The sequence below is a fragment of the Hypomesus transpacificus genome, chromosome 3 (genome assembly GCF_021917145.1).
Source record: "Hypomesus transpacificus isolate Combined female chromosome 3, fHypTra1, whole genome shotgun sequence".
NCBI lineage: Eukaryota > Metazoa > Chordata > Actinopteri > Osmeriformes > Osmeridae > Hypomesus > Hypomesus transpacificus.
The window spans coordinates 10984930-11008526 of NC_061062.1; the positions used below are offsets into that span (position 1 = coordinate 10984930).

Sequence of the window (23597 nt, forward strand, 5' to 3'; positions counted from 1 at the left end):
GCGTACCACAAATGATAGAATTCCCTTCACAGACAGGAAATCTCAAAAACTGACATGTTCTTACTTAGTCAGTGTATGTTGTTGTACATGCTGCCTTTTGCTGATACATGGAAATGCTGAGCATTAGTTGTTGGGATTTTTTTCAGTTCATCCGGAAAAACTTCTGACGTATAGTTCCATTCAAAGGACCAACCACCAAAATGGTCTGACGTGGTGTAATGTGTAATTATCACAACGCCACAGAGCCTGGCAACTGCATTCACCCTAATGGGGTTATTAAGTGAAACAAAGTATCAGCATCTTTATAAATATCAGTTTGGTGATGTCAGGAGGTTCTTTCTTCATGGGTTCAACAGGGTCGTTGTTTCCCTTACTATGCAGTTGTTTCCCTTACTATGCAGTTCCCGGGTTCCTCAGCTTTCAATCGAAGGACAATTTCAAGTTTGTACTTATAGCAGTAGACAAGGCTTCTCTCCCAATTTCAAAATACTTGTCAAAGACATTAAACTCTTTAAGTACTTTTGCCAAGCCTTGATATCCAAGCGTTGTTAGGTTGTGGGGCAGATAACAGTGTTCGTTTGAATAATACTCTCTCTCCATCCAGCTGCACATCAGCATATCCCCTGAGAGAGTCAAGCTGAATGTCGACTGCCAAGAGGTAGCTGAGAAACCCATCAAGGAGGCAAACAACATCTCAGTGGATGGCTACGAAGTTTTGGGAAAAATGTCCAAGTCAGGGGGTTCCAAGAGGGAGTCGGCAACCGTAAGTAAAAAACAACATGAAAATAACTTGGTGTGTGTTGCTAAATCGTAAAGTGATTTGTTAAAGATGTTTGTACCAAGCACATCGTTTTTTCATGCTGTCTCAAACCTTGATGCTGAATTAAGTTGTGTTTAAACCACTTCTAGAAGGGAGTGAAAGAAGGAGGGAGTGAAAGAAAGAATGCCTATTTGCTATGTGCTTCATCTCTCTGTGGGTGCTAGCCTGTTTGTGGAGTAATGTGTGCCTCCCAGGCCTGAATGGAAGCCATGTGTAACATCTATGTCCGACTCCATTCCTTCTGTTGTGTAGTTTCAGCTCCAGATGTTTGATATTGTCTGCAGCTTGAGCTGGACCAGCAGAGACAAATGCTGCGACCTGCCTGCAACGGTAAGAAGCGTTGTTCTGATGCAGACCCTATGAAACAGCTATATCTGAGAAATAAAACAACGCGTTTACTTAAAAGATTTTACCCGGTAGCTGTGATGCTATATTGTGACGAGTTGTCATGCTTTTTCCCGATGCTAAACCATTCTTCGTCTGCGATTGGTCATTTGGCCAAAAACTGCAATATTGCTTGAGAATCACTGTTCAGTAGAGACTGTATGGAAACCACAATGTAGATTTTATTCAATGCCAGTATCTGAACCGTCATCAGTTATTGTATAGCTGTATCAGAAGCATTGTTGTATTTCTGCATGCACTCGTGCTGGATATTCAACTTTTTCATTTATCATTTTTAAATATACACTCAAACTGTATTTATGGCAGTCATGTCTGAGGCTTTGTTGAGAAATTGCCTGTTTATAGAAATTAAATGATTGCCTTGGCAAAAATGAATATAATATTACATATTAGTATAACTAGTCTAATATCTCAATTGCAGTTTCCAAGATTAGTGCTCCCCTTTTATCATGTTGTAGGAAGATAAATCATCATGTTCTTCTATTTGTTTGGACATGGATGCATTATGTGCAATTAATTGAATGTACTGTGGAGACTTACACATGCTCACTCTCAACATCCAATGTGCTTGGTATTCATTTACCACGCCAACAAAAACTAGGTTGTGTAGCTTGGGTTGTCATTTACTGATTTCAACAAAAATATCTGGGTTCTTAGTTGCCATGAAGTATATGTACCCCCATGTCATAATGGATCTAGCAGTTTTTCCAGTGTGTCTCCTCCTCTTCAAGGAGTGTTAAAAGCAACATTAAGATCAGTTGCCAACATCATGTCACTCATTTTCTCCCACCACTTTCTATTCACTTCCTTGTTAGCTTCCAAGACATGCCCACAATTATCAAGAGATGTCTGGTGGAAAAATGGAAGTTGTGGTCGACAAACATTTTGGAGAATTGTATTTTTTGTCTTGCTCTCTCTAAGACCTGCTCCCTTTATGTCCCTCACTCTCTTTTCTCTCCTTTGCAGAGAGACGAGGCCAAGTGTCCAGCCCTTCCTCACTCCTGCACATGTGCACAAGACAGCATCGGCCCACAGGGACCCCCTGGACCCACGGTAAGTACATTATGCGTGATCCCTTTTCCATCTCCCCTCAGCTCACTGACAACTCCACCCCCACTCTTTCTTTCGCCCTCTCCACCTCTGTCTGCCCCAACATGATTGCAAGTCTTTCCCCAGCAACTTGCAAGTCTTTCCCCAGCAACTAAGAGCTTCTCATGATAATCCTGTTGATGATGATACCAATTAGCTATTAGATGTACTTAACAGGTTAACTTGCATGAGTAGCTGTTTATTTTTCCCATGGAAAGTGGCAGGGTTGGATAGGATGCAATGATGTGTGTGAGCCACTGGCTTAGAGGAATGTGTCAAAAGATGAATTCCCTTTGGAAAAAATGCAAAAGAAAACCTTGAAGAGGAGTCTGGAGTATGTATGCTCCGCCAACCTAAGCCCCTGTGAACAACCCTGACGGCTTGGGGTTTAGTGCTGGAATCCTGCTGTTGATGTGTGGATGGTGCTGACTCTCTCCTGTCTGTGTCTGTGTACTGTCCCAGGGTGGCCCAGGTATAAAAGGAACGCGAGGAGAGAGAGGAGAGGCCGGCCCTGTTGTAAGTTGAGATTTAAAGTATTTTCTTAATACGTTTCAAGCTGTTTATCCATGGCAAATTTGATTTTGATTTTTCGAGTAAAGTGTTATATGTAGTACAGTGTATTATATGTTTCTTAATCCAACATCCGGCTTTTTAGAACACCATCTTGTTGGAGGCCCAGCATAAGTAATGATTCTGTAGTTGTAGTTAAAACAACATTAATGCTACTACAGGTTCAGGACAGTATACATCGTCAGACAAAATATATTGCACATCTGAATTCACTTATCAAGCACACCGTTTATTATTTCTAAACTTGATTTAAGGGGACCTGCGTCGAAGCAGCTAAGCTGCAACACATTTCTCAACAGCCATGTCCGGCTGCTCTGGCACATTATCTTGACACCACAAACACTGTATGGAAGAAGTCTTTAGGGAGATACAGTATTGAGAGAACTAAAGTCTGACTATGGGACAATATAACTGATGGTTTGCTGTGACTGGGTTTCACTGTAGGGTTCAATGGGACCACGTGGTGAACAAGGCCTTCCTGGCCCATTAGGACCCCCAGGTCCACAAGGACCCAATGGATTGTCGCTGCCTGGAGAACCAGTAAGTCATATGTACAGTCCAAACACCCACATACTCTGCTCCAAGATAAGGACAACAGATATCCAGCGGTGAGAAACAACCAAGCGTCCGTGAAAGTTACATTCGGCGATGGTTGCATTCACTGCAGTGGCATTCATTGCAGCTCATACTTCATTAGCGGTTATGTGGATGGGGATTTACTGTGCGTGGGGGTTCGCCAAGCCTCATCTCCGACATTCACTCGTATGAGTATGATTTACTCCCTCAGTCAATGCGAGTTAGGGGAACCTTATTTATTCAAGCCAGGCAGTGGAGGCTTGTTCTTCCTCCTAGACATCCTCTCAGAAAATGGGTGTAAATTCAATGTTAGTGACAGGGTGAGCAAGCTTGAGAAAAACCAGTGCAGCTGTAGTTTTACAACTTTTTTTTTTTGTTCAGCTTCCAAATCAATCCTGTCTTGCCTCGTTCTTCCTTTGCTTCTTCTCAGGGCCGCCCCGGACCAAAGGGAGAACCCGGAGACCCAGGCCTGACTGGGCTACAAGTGAGTACAACTCTCTTTTTCATTAGCTGTGGTTTAGCTCGAGGAAACCAGAGATCGCCAAAGACCACGGCAGGGAACCTTGCTACTGCAATGTTGAAAACCTCAACCTCAAAGTGGGAGGTAGAACAGAGACCCCCCCCCCCCCCCCCCCCCCCCAGGCAAGCCCAAACATTCAAACCAACTGGTGACTGACAGACACCAGAGGGTTGGCGGTGTAGACTTCAACTCATGAAACCGAGGATTCAATTCATGTTCTGCAGCTGTGAGGAAGTTGTTGTCATGGCCTTAAATTAAGATTCTGTTGACTGGTTGATGATTGACTTGGATGCCACGAACTGGATTGAAAGTGGATGTTTAAAAAGAGGATTTTAAAGAGATATCTCTCATGTTGATGTTGTTGGTCTTCAAGGTATGTGGATTTGGGACATTGTTCAATTGTTCTCAAGCATATGACCCTCAGTGATTGTTGGATTGCAGTGCCAGGACTGCAAGAACAATGTTGGAAGACAATGGGTTAAACATTCAAAGCTAGATGTATATCTCAAATGTCTTCCCTATCTGCAACTTGTGTGTCTTTTGTGAATGGATTAAAAGCACCTACTATCGACATCCCTTGGCTGTGAACACATCTGCACAGTATCTACCATGAAAATTGAGGGGATTTCATCAATTGTTTCTGTGAAGCAGATGTTGTTCCTGAATCAGTCTGTGGAAGGAATGATCATTTTTGACTACTAATCAGAATAATCTTATCGAGTGTGTTCAACCAGTCAAGTTTATTATAGTAACCTTGGCCTGTCAAATGTTCCTGTAAGCAACATGCTTTCCAACGGTCAAGAAGAGACCCATCTTTGTTTTCTAGTACAAAACCATCTGGTATACCCATCATGTTCTCTCTAAATCACTGTGAAACTAGAGATGGGGTATTACTTGGAAAAAACGATATTGCTCTCCGGCAATATACACATTTCTGGTAATTGGAGGGATTTGGGTAAAGTGTTATTGCTGATCATCAGAGATTGATTGAGTATATCTGTTTCTCTCAGGGTCCTACTGGACCTGCCGGCCCTGTTGGTCCTATAGGACCAGCTGGAGCAAGGGTAAGATCTGCTTTCTGGTCTGCTCATGCATGTGTTGACATGCCATAAAATCCAGCAAACACCTCCTTAACCACTTGGTTGCATGTGATCACCTACTCAAAAACGTGTGTGCTGCTTGACTTTTGGGTGGTCTTCATGTAATGCATGTCATCACTTACATCATACAAATTCAATGGACTCCAACTGGAATTCGTCGACTTATTGGCCTTTCTCTAGTTAACTTTTCAGCACCGCTGAATGAAAATACAGTCACTAATTTAAACAGCCATGAGGTGATAGGGTTAACACAATACTATTACAAGGTTAACAGTCTAAATGTATTGCATCTAAATGGTAACTTATTAAGATCATCACAAATCCCAGGTGTGTTGTCACTCATTAATGTGTGTGTGCTCTTCCCCATACAGGGCTTGCCAGGGAAGGAGGGTTCAACCGGACCCAGAGGCCCATCAGGACCAATGGTTTGTGTTATTTGTGTGTCTGTCTGTGCGTGTTTTCACATGTTCTTTGAGTATGAGCAAGCACGCTCTCATTTCTGATTAATGTAAAACAATGACCCCTCTGGCTCCAGAACATTCTCTGAATACACGTGAAGCAGAAGTCTGATTTTGTCGTGCAGCCAGTCTTTTTAATGAGAATGAAGCCTGCATCTATTATTTTCTACTGTGGTTAAGAGACTGTCTGCTTGATCCTCTATGCTTCCAGTAGGCAGTGTCAATTCTACATTCACATGTATGTTAGCAATAGGACTAGAAGGGTAATTAGAACAGACAGCATGTGTCCCAGACTGCATGTTTCCCATGCCCATGTGCTTTTCACCCCACTTAAGTGTTTTTGGCACTTGATGAGGAAGTTTGAAGTTTCTTCTGCAGACCTAACAATAACTAACAATAACTTCATGCATCCTGTCTTTTCATCTTTCCAGGGAAACCCAGGAAATCCTGGAGTGCAAGGAATCACTGGAAAGCCTGGAAAACCTGGAGATACAGGAAACCCTGTACGTATAACCAAAAATCAAATCCATGCTAGCGGGGATAACTTGATACTATCACGGTCATGAAGGGAGTCTATCTGTAGGACACCGTTAGAAACTGGGTTCAGATCTTTTTTTGGGGGGGGGAGGATGGAATACAAAATTAGGGACATTCCCTCATGAATAGGTCCAATTATATTGAAAGTTAAGCCAATTAGAATTTATATTCTGTACTGTTGAAAGCCTAAAATTGCTCAGCGCCTCAATCCAAAACAAATATTCTCTTTCACAGGGACCACTTGGCCAGAAAGGAGAAAAAGGAGAGAAGGTATCATTAATTTATATTATATTACGGCTTTGTTGTTTTCCAGCGAATGCCGAACAATGCACCTTTTCTGACCCAAATATTTTTGTTATTTTCATTTTAGGGAGACTTTGCCTCACAAAACATGATGCGTTCCATTGCCAGACAAGTTTGTGAACAATTGGTGAACAGTGAGTATAAATCTTCTGAATCCAAAAATGCACTGTAGGCTTGTCCCCTTATATTTGGACATACTCACCATTCACTACATCCTTACTTGTTGTCTATCCCTGCAGGCCAGATGAGCAGGATTGATATGATGCTCAACCAAATCCCCACGGGTTACCATAGCAACAAGCCAGGCCCTACTGGACCCCCTGGGCCACCTGGTAACCATGGATCTCGTGGAGAGTCCGGCCAGCCCGGTCGCAGCGGTTTCCCTGGAAACCCCGGTTTACCAGGAAACCCAGGAGAGAGAGGTGCATTTCTGCCCTCCTTGTTTGTTGGATTGCTGTTATTGTTTTCTTTACTTTCTTTCCATAGAAATTGTTGTGGTGTATTTAAACCTAGTAGAGAGAAAAGAAATTGTGCACTGACTTATATGACACTCTTGTTTTCTTCAGTGGGTTGAGTTTCATTGGGGTCAGCTGGGTGAAATTTGAATTGAAATGATATAATTGAATAATGGCATGATTGGAGGAAATGACATGTTCCCACTCAATATGCAAATATGGCCTTGAAGTGCTAGCGGGTGATTCACTATAATGCTTTTTCTTTGAAAATATGGTCCATACCCCCCTGAAAAACTATTTCAAACAAGGTTATTTGTGGTTTTTAAAAAGAAACTCAATTGGACTGGTCCTGCCTCTCTCTCCAGATGGCTTCCAGTACAGAACACTTACTGTCTCTCATTTTGGGTCATGACATAGGTTTGCAAGGAGAGAAAGGTGAGAGAGGCAGTCCTGGCACTTCAACCCGAGGACAAAGAGGACTCAGTGGCCCACCTGGTAAGACATTGGCTGTCCTCCACTGTTTCATGTTCAGTCACACACTGTTCCTGTTTCCCATCTGTGAGTACCCATCTGAATTGTACCTTCACAATGGGGTGTACATAAGATTTGTCCTGACAGCTTACTGTAAAGCAGCGTCTATCAACAGAGACAGCTGGAAACAGTATGTTGGTTTCGCTGTGTTCACTTCCAGCACGTTCTAAGCAGTTTCATAGCAGCAGCCATTTTATAAAGCTTCTTAGACTTGTGACTGGATCAACTACAGCCAGTCCTCTTAAAATGACCAATACCAAAAAGGAGGCTTTGTCGCCAGGACCAGTTGGGCAGCAGCACTTCATAAATTCTGAGTGAATGTTCAAAAAGTATTATCCCAGGAAAACATTCTCCTTTCTAAAAACGTTCACATTAAATGGATCTCCACAGTTGTGTTAAAAAACTTTTGCGATGTTTATGATGAACCCAAACGCAATCAAACAACATATGATTGACAATTGTATGTTGAATTAAATGTATTTAACATAACAAAATGATAATGGCACATCAAGATGGTTGAACTTGGTTGTCACGGAAGATGCTGTCAGACCGTAATTGACATTCAGCATGTTGTCTCAAAAAGCTCACTGCAAAAGCATTTCCCTCACAAAGGGGTAGATGGGGGCTTATGGAAAATATCAGACACCCCATTGATCTCTAACGCTCCCCACCTTACTTGCACACCACCAAGATTGTTTCTGTGAATGAAGTGAGACGCAACTGAACCCCAGTAGGAGGAAGCAAGCAATGATGAGTCATTTTAGAGTGGGTGAATCAGATTGTTAGACAATGAGCTTTCTTTTCTGGACTCGTTGACAACACATGGGCTCACTTAAGGAACCCAGAGTGTGTGAGAGAGGGAGAATGTGTGTGGGGGAAAATTCCATAGTCGGTTTGTACCGTCTAGACAGACTGGGGCAGGGGGTAACTCCAGAGCACTCATGACTTTTTTTTTTACTGACTTTTAATTGAGATGTCTAAATATTTAATTTACAGTTGTGGAAACCGATGTTCTCCCTTTCCACTTCCAGTTTAGATCTGAGGGTGATGTCAGTGGCTTTAGGTTCCGCGAAGTTGCGGGTATGTAACTCCCCGTATCTCTCCCTCCACTCCCAGGGCCACCAGGCGAGTCAAGGACAGGTCCCCCAGGTCCCACAGGCTCTACTGGGCCTCGTGGCTCTCCGGGTCGCCAGGGCGCTTCCGGAGTGAGGGGACCACCTGGGCCCCCTGGGTACTGTGACTCATCCCAGTGTGTTGGAATTCCTTACAATGGACAAGGCTACCCAGGTAGGATGGCCACTGTGTAAATGTACAGATCGCAGACCTTTGTGCACAACATCTACTGAGTTTGATTCATTGAGATCTCATAATGTAAATATATAAACTTTCTGTGAGTCATTCCTGATTCTTCATCCCATTGGTTTGTGCTGTGCATTTCTATAATCACCTTGACACTGCCTCAAATATTTGGAAAGTAATTAACAGATCTCTTCTGGACACAACATCAATTCCAAGGTCTCAATATTTCTGATGTTGCAAGCAATCTTAACTTGCATGGAAAGCACTCATGTATCAAGGATGCAAATAACATTTCTCCACAGATATGTAAAAAAAAAAAAAAAACTAACATCCTCTTTGAACTGTTTTCAGGTTCGGCATAGTAAACTTTTAAGCCATCTGCGCTGCTTACACTTTGAGGTCCTGTTTCTGAGATATTAGCTCAGTTAAAGAGCGTGTAAGGATAACCACCATGGACGTAGCTAAAACAAAACAAAAGCAAGGAGAGGACTGGCACTAACAACACCTTACAGCTACTATCAGAAACGCTGCAGTGATGGCAACCCAACTGGCCTGTTTGCATCTTTACCCAAACCCCGGAGAATACAGAGAAAGAGAAAGCTTCTCTACAAGCCAAGGAGCATGTAAAAAACACCAACAAACTACTAACAAAGTGGATTTTATAACGGAGAACAACAGTGTTAACATGTTAATGTAGATGTGTTATCTGTAAATAAACTAATTGTGCCTTGTAAATGATGTTTGTACCACAACAATTCACTAAAAATTGGTTAACATCTGTATTGAGCTTGTGCCTTAACCCTCTGCTTACTGACTGCCAGCATAACCTCTGTTTTTACAATGCCTTAAGTGATTTACACAGCTCCTCTGCAAACTGAAGCATGTGCCATTTGTACATTTAATCATGTCGTTTGTATGATTGCCACATCTATGCTGTGTTCTTTTTCCTACTATTTCTTTTTTTATATATGATATTATTTCATTTGTCAACTGTGTGTTTATTGTCTAACACCTCAAATGATTTTAGGACTACCAAAAGGACCAGTCCAATATATGTATGTTTGGAAATGGCATTGTCACATACAACATTTTCAGAAATTGTATATTTTTAAACAAATGTTTACATACAGTACGAGTACAAATGTATGTGTACACCAATACCAAATCACCTATGGAAGTTCACACCATTGCAGTTTAACTGATTGAAAATAGTTTATGTGCATGCAAGTGTGTAGACTGGGGTCCTTTTTGATTAGCCAAATCAATATTTTCTAGCCGGCCGCTACCAGCCTGACCCTGATACCATGGTAGTCTCTATACCCGAGGAGCCATCTGAAGAGTTTGAGGCAATTCAATCACCCGGTTACACACAAAACCAGCGAGGAAAGAGATCACTATCAAGAGACAAAACCAAGAGGATGATATCATAAGAAAGAGCAACAAAGAGTTGAAATTATTTTGATTATTACACAACATGTGCAAGTATTAAGTGACATTCTGAAGGAAATATATGGGTTTGATACCCTTGGCTTGGACACACAAAACATTTATGCAAAAGTGATTTAAATTTAGATGATTACAGAAGTCTAGATATCATTTCATTACAAACCTGTGTGCTTGCTGTCTGTTCTCTTTAGTGTCTCTGCTTGTAATATAACTGCAGCAATCATGTGAAAACCATCAAATTTGTTTGTATGAAGTACATCCATCTCTTTGTACCCATCCAGAATATTCATGTTTGTCATGTAATTTGCCAATTTAAAGTTGTCCCATTGTTTTATTGAAAATACATAGTCTGACACATTCCTTATTAGTAAATGGCCCATTGATTTAATCTTCAATCAGACCTCCTAAACATGTGGCTTCAATTTAATCATTCAGATTTATCAAACATATTTTTTTTCTGTTATTTGTTTTTACCAAAGGTTAAATTGCATGTCTGTGTTGTATATGTAGTGATTTTAAAACAAACACACCAAAAAAAATTACATCTGAATATACTTGTTGTTTTGTATCAATACCAAATGTAGTTGGAATGTGTTTGCAAGACTATGGAGATAGAATTGCTTTTCTCATGTTTTAACTGCACATTGTGAATTCCACAGCCTTATTTTCTTATTTATTTCTGAAACAGAAGAGGCATTTTTCAATAAAACTACTGAAAATGTATTTTTAGTTTCAATCTCAAGTCTTTTCAGTGTGATCTTTCCATCTATGATTACCAAGGATGCGGTTTGTCCCGTGATCACTCACATATTGAGCCATGGTATTTGGACTCATAAAATAAAATACATATCTCAAACAGTAGCACATGCATTCATGGATCGGAAATGTGGGATATGGAATAGTCTGGATGTTTCAACATCACACTGTAATGTAAACTCAACGTTTTCGAGTCCAAACCTTTGCATCCCTTCTGAGTAAACTTTTTTTCGTCAAACATTCAGCCTTGGAGAGCCTGGTCTTGTCAATCAAGGACATACAGTATTAGTCAATACAGAGTTAATCAAAGGCTGAGTTGGGGGTGGCTAGAAAGGTTTTTTTGTAACATTGTAATGTGCTGTGTTTTAATCAACACTTTTATCCAGAGTTACATACTGTGGGAAATTAAACCTGGGACCTCTTGAACTGCAGGCAAACCACTAAGCTATAGCCACTCCCAATGTCTGTTTCAAAGCAACTGAAGTCAATTTAAGGTCAAATGGAACCTGTTAAAGGTTTTGTAGATTCCCATTTATAAACATTTTCACATGTACAAAAGAAAGTACATATTAAAAGGAAAATAATCTCTATGTGTTTCTCTTGGATGAAATCTCTAAGGTAGGGAACAATTGAAACAATTTCCATTGATCATGATAAGGGAAAAGCTAAGGGAATTCCTCAAGGAGTGCCAGAGATAACAACTGGAGGAATGAAGTTTGGAAGTCTGAATCAGGAATACTTTCAGACATCGGAAAGTCTTATGTAACACAAGTCTAAATGGAAATACTGAATTTGTTTACATGTTTACTGTCACTTTACAGTACTTACTGAAAGAAAATGCTAAAATACAAGGGTGGTTGTGAAGTGTAGCCTGTTAAAAGCATATTAAGCATTTATTTGAGTACTTTTGTTCTCAAAGATATGGATGCAAGCAGTTTTCCTGATTGGTGTTTAATCAACAGACCTCCCTTTATAAAAACTTACAATAAGTTGAATCCTGACCTGATTTCAAAACCCAGAGTGGTAAAGCAACAAAGCACCAATACATATTTCTGAGTTGATTTCATATCAATTATATTTTCCCACCGATCAGAAAACTCAGTCGTATACATGGCCAGATCTAAGTCGTCTCTGGCACCATCCTTGCAACCACCATGTCTGGAAGTCTGGTTACCGTCTGCTGGTTTGTGAAAGTCATCCTAGCTCCACATGCATATGTGATCACTTTGTGGCAAGTGTTTAAAGTGGGCTAAGTTCCAGAGACTGTGGTTATGATCAATCTACACTGGCTCCCTATTTCAGCTTTAGTTGTCCTCTCCTCTCCATGTCAGGCTGAGTTCTTTCTCGATGTCACTTGATTCGGACCTGCTATTACGTCTAATTTCTACAGCACAATGTGGGTCGTTATACTGATAACATACAAGAATGTGGCAGTGGAACATCATCATTGTCTGGCTTTGTTCTTTAGATATACGTTGTCACTGTACATGGACATCATTGCATTTGTTGTCATCTTGCTGCAATTTTGTTTGTGTAAAACTTATTGAAGTTGGTTGTCAATAATCATATTTTTTCACAATGGAGTTTTGAAGTAGCATATTATTTTCGTGTAGATATCTACGGAAGTGATCAGAATGCAAAAAAGCTTAAAAAGCTTTGTTAACTGTTAAGACATGATGGTACCAATTAGTCATATCAGTCCTTCAGACTTAGTATCACACACTCTTGTAAGTTAAAACACTTGGAGAATGCAGGTTCAAAGGGAAAGAAACATCACCACAGTTGTTCCCACAAGTTTCGGATTTATTGTAGGATGGCGGCGCAGAGTTAAAGTTCAGACAGTTTGAGACTTCTTTCTTTGTAGCTTTGTTAAACATTTACAACTCTGTGCCATTCATCAACTAGCCTGATTTATAAGTGCTTAGTGTGTCGCTTGATTTAACGCTATTATGACAAAAGAATTGGACCATGCATGGGTATTGGACAGCCCATGACTGAAACTTAGACTGCATTGCAAAGGCATTAAATGAGATTGAGAAGTAAACCTTTATAGGAGTAAACCTTTATAGGACTTTTGATTTTTAAGAGGGCTATGAAAACGTTAGTATGAGAAGCTGTTGGAATCAAGGCCCATGAGGGAAATTACACATAAAAATTACCATGAAAACATGCATGTGGAAAATCCGTATATTTTCATAAAACTGTGTAATGGCTGCACTTTTGGATGGGTCAGATCTTTGAGGATTGCATTCTTTGTAAACACATATGCTGCTTTCTCACAAAAACAACAAAATATAATAAAACTGCTCAAACGCTAGAATGTTTCCACATTAAGCGATGATTTCTTTCAGAAGTAACTTTAACTTAACTTCTATAACCCCAATATGACAAATTATGTAAATAAAGTCATAAATTAGGATATTTAGTTACTCCTTTTAAGCTGAAGAAAAGCATTTTGTTGGTATTGTAGGGAGTTAAATATTGGCCAAACAACCAAAACGAATTCCCCTAGGGTTTAAAGGAAGATGGGAAACTGAACAGTCTATTAGCATGAACCAAATAATGCCAATACAAATAGAATTACAGTAATTGGACTCTATGGGATAAATCAGAGCAAGAATGGTCAAATCTCAGGCAAATGATGAATGAAACAGGCTTGGTTAAAGAAATCCGAGATGCTGGCTATCTTCAGCAGGCTCATATCTACAAAAGGCAGTCCTCCCTGACGTTTTTGGTTTAGAATTGAGTGAAATACAACATTGTGCAGTGTGCACACTGCCAGTGAGCGACCCGAGTCTGACAGGCTAACGTCAAAACAGTGTAATGGGGACGCAGTATCACTCAGATTGCCATTATCACAAAAATAATTGGACCAGCTGGCTAAAGGTAGAATTCCCATATCTCTTGAAAGCTGCCCTGCTTCACTTTTTTGGTGTCGAATTGACTGTAAAACTGTAAAATTATGAACTTTGTGAAATGACGTGAAGACATGGCTGCCGCCAAAGACAATGCGGTGTACCGGGCGACATTCTCACTCAAATTTCGAGACTTTTGTGACCCAAATCAAAATTCTGATGTGACAGATCAATGGGGAATCGCTTTCTCTCGGCTGTCCTCCTCAACCTTTTTAACCTTTTTCTTTTTAAATCCAACTATTTGTATAATCTGTGTAATTCTCTAGCCTTTATAAAGGTCACCTTTTCCTGGTTTTCTGACACCATACTGCGCGCACATCCCCAATGTTTACAAACAAATAATTGGTAATAATTCCTGCTTGTTCCGTTTTGATGGCATAAGGAATTAAACTCACGTACACGGACCGTACACGGATTAGCCCACCATGTACGGTGAACATTTTGAAAAACGTACAATATCTACTATGAACCATGACTCCAATTGACTTAAAATTTGGTATGTATGTGTAGGCCACATATGTAGTTTTGCTAGTTTGGGACTATGGAATGTTTGGAAATACATGTCTGTGTCAAGTCAATTTTGAAATGGTTTTCAATGTTGAGGAGGAACCTGCTATTGCTGCATGCAGCTATGTTTATTATTATTATTATTATGATTATATATTTTTTAAATTCAGCTACCTTTTGATCATGCACATAAGCACGACACACTAATGACAATGAAACATCATTTTTATTCATTTTAGCAACTTAGAAATCAGGACAGAAGCTTGAAGCAGGAAAAGCAACTCATTGGTTTAAACTTTATCCAGTTTGATTTCATTGACAGGCAGGAGGTGATCAGATCAGGTCAGGTCACACAGAAGGCTTTAAATAATGTAACATCAAATATCACTGTCATTTTTACATTTTCACTCATTCTATCCACAGATTTCTGCACATTGTGTTCAGGTGTTGGACATTTCTTTTTGTCTCACATTTCCATTTTCTCGGCTGTAATTCATTTTCTACATGACCTTAAAAATGAAATTGAATCCCTCCTGTCTCTAGGCAGAGGCTCAACTCTGCCTAGCAACTGATGATATAATAACTTACAGCTAATGATTCTGTAAACTGTCCCTACAGGAGCATATAAAGACATGTGTTTCAAGATGTGTATTAAAGTCAAAGAGCTGAGGTTCTTACTCACACTTGTACATCAGAGGAACATTTTACAATGTTATTCTGAAGTATTTACATTCTATGTTGCTGCACTCAGAAATACCAACCCTAAGCTAGCTATCAGAAAAGTCAGTACATTTTATGAAAATAACCTGAACTCTGACACTCAGTTTTGTTTGTTCGACAGGAATAATGTTAAGATGATGTTCCTCCAAAATGAAAGGAGATCACAGTCAGGGTTAATGTGACCGTTTCACCCAGTTTAATGTCAAAGGCAAAGTCCTTGTTGAGTTTACAGGAAACGGATTGTTCCAGGGTGGTTGGTCGTGATTACAGCTGCAGCAATTAAAATATATATATATATATTGGTGGAGGTAGGCTAGCAGTTTCCCCTTGCCTCCAGTATCTGTGCTAAGCTAGGCTAAACACGTCCTGATTGGACTCACAGAGATGAAACAGATCTTCTGACTGACTCTCTCACTGATATGTGAGATGAAGCCTTGTGTTATGTAGATAGTTATATCCTATTGCTTAAAGTATCTTTGCATTAACAAAATAATCACATTCTGTGAACTTGGTAAGCTAAGTGTAACCTGTCCTCAGTGCCGACTGAAAAATACATCAGAGCACTCACTGACTATTGAAACAAAACATGAAACCTCCTCCCACAGGAAAGTACAGAGGCACTTTTTTTTCTTGTGTTAACGAGTCGTGTACAGCATATTATCTTAAGATATTTATTCTAACAAGCTTGAAAAAGATATGGATCCAAGTTATTGATCTTGCGTGCAGAAATTAGGACCGTTTTTGCAAAACATTATCTTGAGATATGTTTTTTTTTTACTCATCTGAATACATACATTTCAAACAGCAAAATCATAATTCTTCTGTTTGTTTATTTATTTATTTTTATTGTTTTTATTTCACGTTTGCTTTGGCAATGTAAACGTCTGTTTCCCATGCCAATAAAGCCTTTTTGAATTGAATTGGATACAAGATAAGAACTTGTGCAACATGATAATATATTTTGTGCACGATTAGGACTTTAGGGTTCCGTAGAAAAATGCTAACAAGTAGGAAATGTAATGCGGAGTAACAGAGGGGAAAGTAAACACACAGTCTGAATATCAGGCTAGCTAAGCCGGCAAACAAGAGCATTTAAAATGTAGGAGTGTCAGTGTCTGTTTAAAACAATACACTTGTTTAATGAAATGTGTTGACCCCAGGCTGCATTAGAAGTCAGACCTTCTTACAGTCTGGTGACTTTGTCTTATTTCGGCAATGTGGTCGTTTCCTCAAAGACTTCTTTCTCTAGATTTTCTAAGCTCTCTTTACAGTGCTCGCCAAAGTACGGGTACTTGCACTTACACATTGCTACAAAAATGTTTTCGGTACTAACACATTTGCCTCTTTCGTCAGTGCCACAGTCCAGTTTTGAGCAGGGATTTTTAGTCATAATCTCTTCGTCACTTTTAATCAGAACAACAGATTTGCCACCCTTCACACCTGGAGATTTAAAACACTGCCCTGTATAAATGTAAGGAGTGGTATTATCAGTTCCATCAGATTCAGAGTCAACTGGGTATTCATCTGCATCAGGGATGTCATCTGGTGCTTCTATTGCTTGGTGGCTGTCATGAGCTTTTCTTGTAAAGGTGTGCACTACTGTGTATGTCTGAGACACAAGAAGTGTTTCCACATATTCCTCACAATGCTCCAGTGTCTCTGGTACCTTATAACATAGAACTGACTTTTCAACACACTTTTTGATTGCTTCTTTAACTTCACCTGCCTTTGTGTGAGTCCCCTTCACCTGTCTGGCTACAGCCACGCTTACTCCATCTTTTGTCACCTCAGTAAATCTTGACACTAAATGTTTGTTCAATGTTTCAATTATTTTATGTTGGGAACTTTTCGTTATAAATGCAACAACCATCCAGTCAAACCTGTTGTACGTCTCCTCCAAGAAATACCTGACTTTATTTGCTTGTTCTTGACGTTTTAACTTATGATCAATAAGCTCCTCAACTTCTTTTATAATGTAGTCAATATTGTTAAAAATGCAGTTCTTGTGCATTTGGAACATAGCTAATGCAGACTCGTATGCCTGTTTAGATAACTTGTCAATGGAGATTTTAGACTTTGTATTCTTATGTTCGTCGTATAATTGATTCATATAATTCCCCTTGTAGAAAAGTGAACTAATGAACACGGTATATTCTCTGATATCCTTTTCATGACATTTAAGCTTAGTAGCCAGCACAGTTGCGAGGTTTTCAGATAAAGTTGTTCCTTCTTTTGTCAGGTAGAAGTGCAATTTTGAAGTGGAGTCCCTTTTATAGCTGTCAAAAAAAACATCTGTAAGCGCCTTCTTCTTATTTTTGTCTGTTTCTTCAAAAAGACCACCAATTAGATTTTGATAATTAGTCCAGGCTAACTCAATTTGCATCTCTGGCTTGTGGTAGGCACCACTTGCCCAGGTGTCCCATTTGTGCTCTACTTGATTTCCAGCAAGCTGAGACTGAAGACTCTCAAACTCATTCTTTATTTCTTTTTTGATTAATTCTTTAATGGTTAGTCCTGCTCCCTGTACTGCTATATTGAGAATAGCACTTGTCAGTGGCCCCCACACTGGTATCAGTGACAGAAAAGGGGTGACCGATGTTCTGAATGCGTCAATGTTTTTGACAATATACTTGCCCAATGCTTTAACCTTTTCCACGAGTATGACTTTCTTTGTCTCCGTACTGACTTTGTCCTTGTCGGGGTCCGTAGAGACGCTCACAATGGAGAGAAGGAAGGACGATATCATCAGGAACTGCAGACCAGGAGACGCCATGACTGCCAACACACAACATGACAAGCACAAGCATGTTAATTACTTATTTATTACTACTACTCAAATGTAGACACATTTATTCAAGAATTATTAATTTACCTTTCTTATTTTGTTAGCATGTTAAAAACTAGACATGCAGAAGTACTACTACTAGTACTACTAGTATAAGTAGCATAATTTAGTAGGAGTAAAAGCAGAAGCAGCAGTACAAGCATCTAGTATGTGAGGGATAATGCCCAACGAGGTGTAAAATATCACCTGATAATGGACGATGCAGAGGCTTGTTGCTTCTGCAGAGTTTCTGTTTGACTACGATTTTTTTTACTTGTCCTTTTGTGGAAATAAAACTCAACACCTTGTACTCTGCGTCTGGGTCCTCTTCCCTTTCTGGGATCTACCTGGGATTGTGACGAAGGCAATATAAAAAGACACATTAAAAAAGGATTTGAAAGAATAGAAAAAAAAGAAGATCAAATGAATCTAAGATAGAACAAAATAGATTAAACAGGAGAATAAAAATTACAGTGCAGTGCAAGATATGAATAAATGGTCTTGAATTAAACTTGAATTAAAATGCAAGCAGAACAATTTTAATCCCTGATTTAAAAGAACTGAACACAGCATGTGTTTGTGTGTTTATGTTTGTTTCATTGATGATTGTATTTCATTATGTTGAGGAAAGAAATATCCATAGTATTAGGATAAATTGTAAATCCTAGAGGGGAGATTTTTACTATAAGCCCCTACGGGTTTCTTAACTCTCCTGCACAATCTCTGATATGTTTTTTTAAATATATATACTGTTGTTTTTATCACTTCCTTACACCCTACAAGTGATGTGTGTCCCTGTTTCCATTTGCTAGTATGAATCAAATGTTGAAGACTTGGGGCAATCATTTTAGAAAAGGAAAATACAGAGTGGCATGCAGAGACCCTCCAGTCCACTTCTTGTGAACTGAGTTTTTCTGCACAAAAGCTGGTGAAAGCGTATCTCAGGTCCACAATGTCAGATGACAGATTAAGCAATTTAGGTGTATTAAGTATTGAGTCAAGGAGGGCAAAGGCCTTAGATATAGATGAATTTGCAGATATTTTTTGCAAAAAATAATACAAAACCCATAGAAAAACAGTTGCTGTGACTGATACAGAATATGTAATGCAAATGTAAAAAAATAATAGAAATGCAAATAAATTGTTGAATTAATACAAACATGGTCTTAAGTCTGTTAATGCCTGCAATGCAGTGAAGAAAATATAGACAAAAAAAATGGACAGACCTGAAGCTGGAGACTGAAGAGGGTCGGTCTGATATCTGGTTGGTCAGCAGGCTGCTGGATGGTTTTTGGACGTGATCGCAGTCTTTGACGACAGTCTGGACTTTGTTGGAGTCTCGGTGGAAGCCTCTGATCTCTGAGCTCGACAGGACAGAACCAGTCAATTATAGGAAGCTGATTGGCCATACCTTCTTACCAGCCAGTGATTCTAATCTTTAAAAGAGCAGGTGGAGTTGCGGACAAAGAGGTTTGCCATGTATGGAAAAATTATAAAAGGGCAGGACTGATAACATTCTCATTTGGTTTGAATGAACGGCCAAAACACAAATATATGAGATATGGTTCAGACACCAGCTCCAGTCCTCTTATTGGTGGATATTGCTGTGTTCATGTCTTACATTTTTTTAAATGTTGTGTTTTCTGTAATGTTTTGTTGTGTGAAATATTGTTGTGTTTAACCTCAGCATATCAGAGTTATCGTAATTACTTACTTTCTCTCTCAGAACAACCTGCTTGACCCCAACCAATCGGGCTTCAAGACTGGCCACTCCACAGAGACTGCCCTTCTTTCAGTCACCTATGCCCTCCAGTCTGCCAGAGCGGCTTCCAGGTCATCCGTCATCATTCTGCTGGACCTTTCTGCAGCGTTTGACACGGTTAACCACCAGATCCTGCTCTCCAGACTTTCTGAGATGGGCATCACTGGCACTGCACTCCAGTGGATCTCATCCTACCTGTCGGGAAGATCCTACCAGGTCTCCTGGGGAGGCAACTGTCTGTCCCTCGCCAGCTCTCCACTGGTGTCCCACAGGGCTCCGTCCTTGGACCCCTCCTTTTCTCTCTGTACACCACCTCACTTGGACCAATCATCACCTCCCATGGCGTCTCTTATCACTGCTACGCTGACGACACGCAGCTGTACCTGTCGTTCCCCCCGACTGATCCGCTGATCTCAGCTAGGATTGAGGCCTGCCTCACAGACATCTCCGCCTGGATGACCGAGCACCACCTCCAGCTGAACCTTGCCAAAACAGAACTTCTCATCATCCCGGCTAAACCCTCCATCTCCCACGATCTGTCAATCACCCTGGGAACTGCGACGGTGACCCCCTCATCCTCTGCCAGGAACCTTGGAGTTACCATGGATGACGAGCTCTCCCTCACGGCCCACATTGCCGCAGTCTCCCGGTCTTGTAGATTCATCCTCTACAACATCCGGAAGATCAGGAGATACCTGTCTGAGCACTCCACCCAGCTACTAGTCCAAGCACTGGTCCTCTCCAAGTTGGACTACTGCAACTCGCTGCTCGCTGGTCTCCCAGCATGTGCAACCCGCCCTCTTCAGAGGATTCAGAACGCAGCGGCCCGCCTGGTCTACAATCTACCCAGACGCTCCCATGTCACCCCGCTCCTCATCTCTCTCCACTGGCTAACCATCAACGCCCGTATCAGATTCAAGACCCTGGTACTGACCTTCCGAGCAGTGAACGGGACTGCACCCGACTACATCAAGTCTCTCCTGCAACCTTACACCCCCTCATCTCACCTACGGTTTTCTTCAGACAACCGCCTGGTGGCCCCACTGCTCAAGACTGCCCGGTCCCAACACAAGCTCTTCTCCTGCCTGGCCCCCCAAGACAAACGGTTAAAACAGTATTTGAATCACAATCAGCAACCTGCTGACTCAGCTGCAGATTAGCACTGCAGATAAATTAGCTTCTGTTTAAATTAGCTTAAATAAACACAGAGAGACTGATACTACAGCTGAGTGGCTGCATTCATATTCAAATAGACGGCTGTAACATTGTTATATCCTTACAAGGTGAACAAAGTTGAATTTGCATCAGCAGCTTCACCTGATTAAGGACAATGTCGGATGTTGAATGAAGAAAGTTCAGGTTGTTGAATTTGCTTCCAGTGAAACAGATGAGGATTGTTATAGGAGGTCATAAACTCATGGTCACACAACTGATACGACTACGACATTTACTACAACTACTGTGATATTTACTCAGTGACAATAAACCAGGTGGTTTACAGGAACTCAGATACTTGCTCTAAAATATGTTTCTGTTTTAATATCAGTGAAACAAATGTAACGGGGGCAAATGTCATCGCATTGAATATATTGTAACGATGGCGCTAGGGGTCTATATTGGAGTGGATGCGTAATAATCGGACGCAGAGAAGAAGACCTTTTTATCCTGTGTCCCATACACCGCTCGACTACAGGTTTTATTACTACACCACCAATCACATGTGAATGCCAACAACAAGTCATTAACTCACATACAATTCACAGTTATGGCAACAACGATAACTTATAGTTACTAATATCCATACATCATCCACTGACAAACCTAATTGACAGAACAACAACACTCAACTCAAACATGCATACAACATTAACCAAACATGAAACAAGTATGTGAATTGCGCCACCCACAATCCTTTGCGCCAACAGCGCGAGTTAACACGCGACCAATCCGTGGGTCGCTACATAGCCCCCACCTGAGGGGTCAGTCGTCCCCGACAACCCCATCACCCAACAGGTAGTCTCTTAAGTGTCCTGGCCGTAACCGCCGCCGAGTTGGCCTCCTGGGACTGGTAGAAGGTGCCATAGGGGGGGGGGTTACATTGTCCAGTGGGAATGGTGCCGCTGGTGTCGTTCTCTGCTCCACCCGTCTCTGGAGCAAGCGGGCGATATGGTGATAGTCTGTCCTGGTGCAGCACCACCACACGCCCCCGACCAGGCATGCGCACCCGATACACCACCTCAGAAACCCGTTCCATAACCTCACTGGGCCCCTGCCAGTGACTGCATAGCTTGGGTGACACCCCCTTCTTACGAGTAGGGCAATACACCCAGACCTTGTCACTGGGCTTGAAGGTCAGCTTCCGACACCGGGTGTCGTAGGCTCTTTTCTGCCGCACCCCAGAGTTAGCCTGGGCCTGACGAGCGTACTCATGGACTACTTGGAGGCAATCTATCAACCTCCGGTAGTAATCCATCTCCTTTCCTCCAGCAATCTCCGGCTCGGGCGGGGTCCCGAAAACCAAGTCCACCGGTGTCCGTAATTCCCGCCCAAACATGAGGGCAGCTGGTGTGCACTGGCTGGACTCTTGGACGGCCGTCCGGTACGACCACAGGACCAGGGGCAGGTGGCGATCCCAGTCCCTTTGATGTTGGCTGGTCAGGATGGCGAGCTGGGTAGTCAGGGTGCGGTTGAACCGCTCCACCAGCCCATCGCTCTGCGGGTGGAGAGGTGTCGTCCTCGTCTTGGATACTCCCAGCCGTCGGCAGACCTCGCTAAAGACCTGGGACTCGAAGTTCCGCCCCTGGTCACTATGGAGTTCCGCAGGGACCCCGAAGCGGGCAAACATCTCCTCTACCAGCCTTTCCGCAGTTGTGGTGGCACTCTGATCCGGCACCGCGCATGCCTCCGGCCATTTGGTGAAATAATCCATGGCCACGAGGACGTAGCGGTTGCCGGAATCAGTCGCTGGAAAGGGCCCAAGTATGTCCACCGCTACTCGCTCCATCGGAGCCCCCACCAGGTACTGCTGCAATGGGGCATGGGAGCGCTGCGTTGGCCCTTTCTTAGCAGTGCAAAGGTCACAGCAGTGCACATACAGCTCCACGTCCCGTCGACAACCTGGCCAATAGAATCGGCCCCTGAGGCGGCGTAGTGCCCCGCCCCCACCGAGCCATGGACGGTCTGAAGGACCTGTTGGCAGAGTTCACGGGGTACCAGCAGCTGTAGGAGGTCGCTTCCCCGGCCAGGAGCTTTCCACCTCCGGTGCACCAGCCCGTCATGGAGCTCCAAGTTGCCCCACTGTGATTGGTAAGCCTTAACCTCCGGTCCGTGGGCAGACACTTCTGTCCATTCGGGACGCCGCCCCGTCGCCAGCCAGTTGATTACCACCGCCAAGGTTGCATCGGCCTCCTGGCATTGTTGCAGCTGAGCGGAGGTCCATGGAGAACTCCCCTCGCAGTCAGCTGTCTGAATGGCTGCCACCGTCAGTGGTTGGTCCCGCTCCTCTTGTCGTTGGCAATACCGACATTCCAAGACTGCACAGGGGCGGCGGGAGAGGGCGTCAGCATTAGCATGCAACCGCCCTGGTCGATGCTGGATCATACTCCTGTAGGGCCTCCAGCCAGCGAGCCACCTGGCCCTCCGGGTTCTTAAAGTTCAACAGCCAGGTAAGGGAAGCATGATCGGTGCGCACAAGGAAATGGCTGCCATGCAGGTACGGCCGGAATTGTCGCAGTGCCAGGACCACTGCCAGCAGCTCACGCCGGGTCACACAGTAGTTCCTTTCAGCTCGGTTCAGAGTGCGGCTAAAGTAGGCTACTGCGCGCTCCACCCCTCCAACACTCTGGGACAGTACGTCCCAGACAGTACGCCATCCCACTTCTGACACCAATGTAACGATGGCGCTAGGGGTCTATATTGGAGTGGATGCGTAATAATCGGACGCAGAGAAGAAGACCTTTTTATCCTGTGTCCCTTACACCGCTCGATTACAGGTTTTATTACTA

The 23597-nt window shown here is 42.1% G+C and overlaps 2 protein-coding genes across 7 annotated transcripts in view; one reads left to right on the top strand and one right to left on the bottom strand.

Moving 5' to 3' along the window:
- Positions 1-10832, top strand: part of col12a1a (collagen, type XII, alpha 1a) — a 55432-nt gene extending 44600 nt beyond the window's left edge. For 5 of the 6 annotated variants that reach the window (XM_047045452.1, XM_047045445.1, XM_047045488.1 and 2 more), the window contains 15 exons: positions 605-763; positions 1073-1150; positions 2192-2278; positions 2777-2830; positions 3329-3424; positions 3891-3944; positions 4991-5044; positions 5452-5505; positions 5970-6041; positions 6310-6345; positions 6446-6512; positions 6618-6800; positions 7251-7328; positions 8481-8651; positions 9939-10832. In XM_047045452.1, the coding sequence (XP_046901408.1) occupies positions 605-763; positions 1073-1150; positions 2192-2278; positions 2777-2830; positions 3329-3424; positions 3891-3944; positions 4991-5044; positions 5452-5505; positions 5970-6041; positions 6310-6345; positions 6446-6512; positions 6618-6800; positions 7251-7328; positions 8481-8651; positions 9939-10093 (1398 nt within the window). In that variant the 3' untranslated portion in view covers positions 10094-10832. Of the gene's footprint in view, positions 1-604; positions 764-1072; positions 1151-2191; positions 2279-2776; positions 2831-3328; positions 3425-3890; positions 3945-4990; positions 5045-5451; positions 5506-5969; positions 6042-6309; positions 6346-6445; positions 6513-6617; positions 6801-7250; positions 7329-8480; positions 8652-9014 lie in introns of all 6 variants that reach the window. The other variant, XM_047045461.1, reaches the window with a different exon arrangement.
- Positions 10833-14546: 3714 nt separating this feature from the next.
- Positions 14547-19269, bottom strand: LOC124464930. The gene is made up of 3 exons (XM_047016862.1): positions 19058-19269; positions 18039-18178; positions 14547-17782 (listed from the first exon to the last, which is right to left on the bottom strand). The coding sequence occupies exon 3, from the start codon at positions 17778-17780 to the stop codon at positions 16212-16214; it is 1569 nt and encodes a 522-aa protein (XP_046872818.1). The 5' UTR covers positions 17781-17782; positions 18039-18178; positions 19058-19269; the 3' UTR covers positions 14547-16211.
- Positions 19270-23597: the final 4328 nt, after the last annotated feature.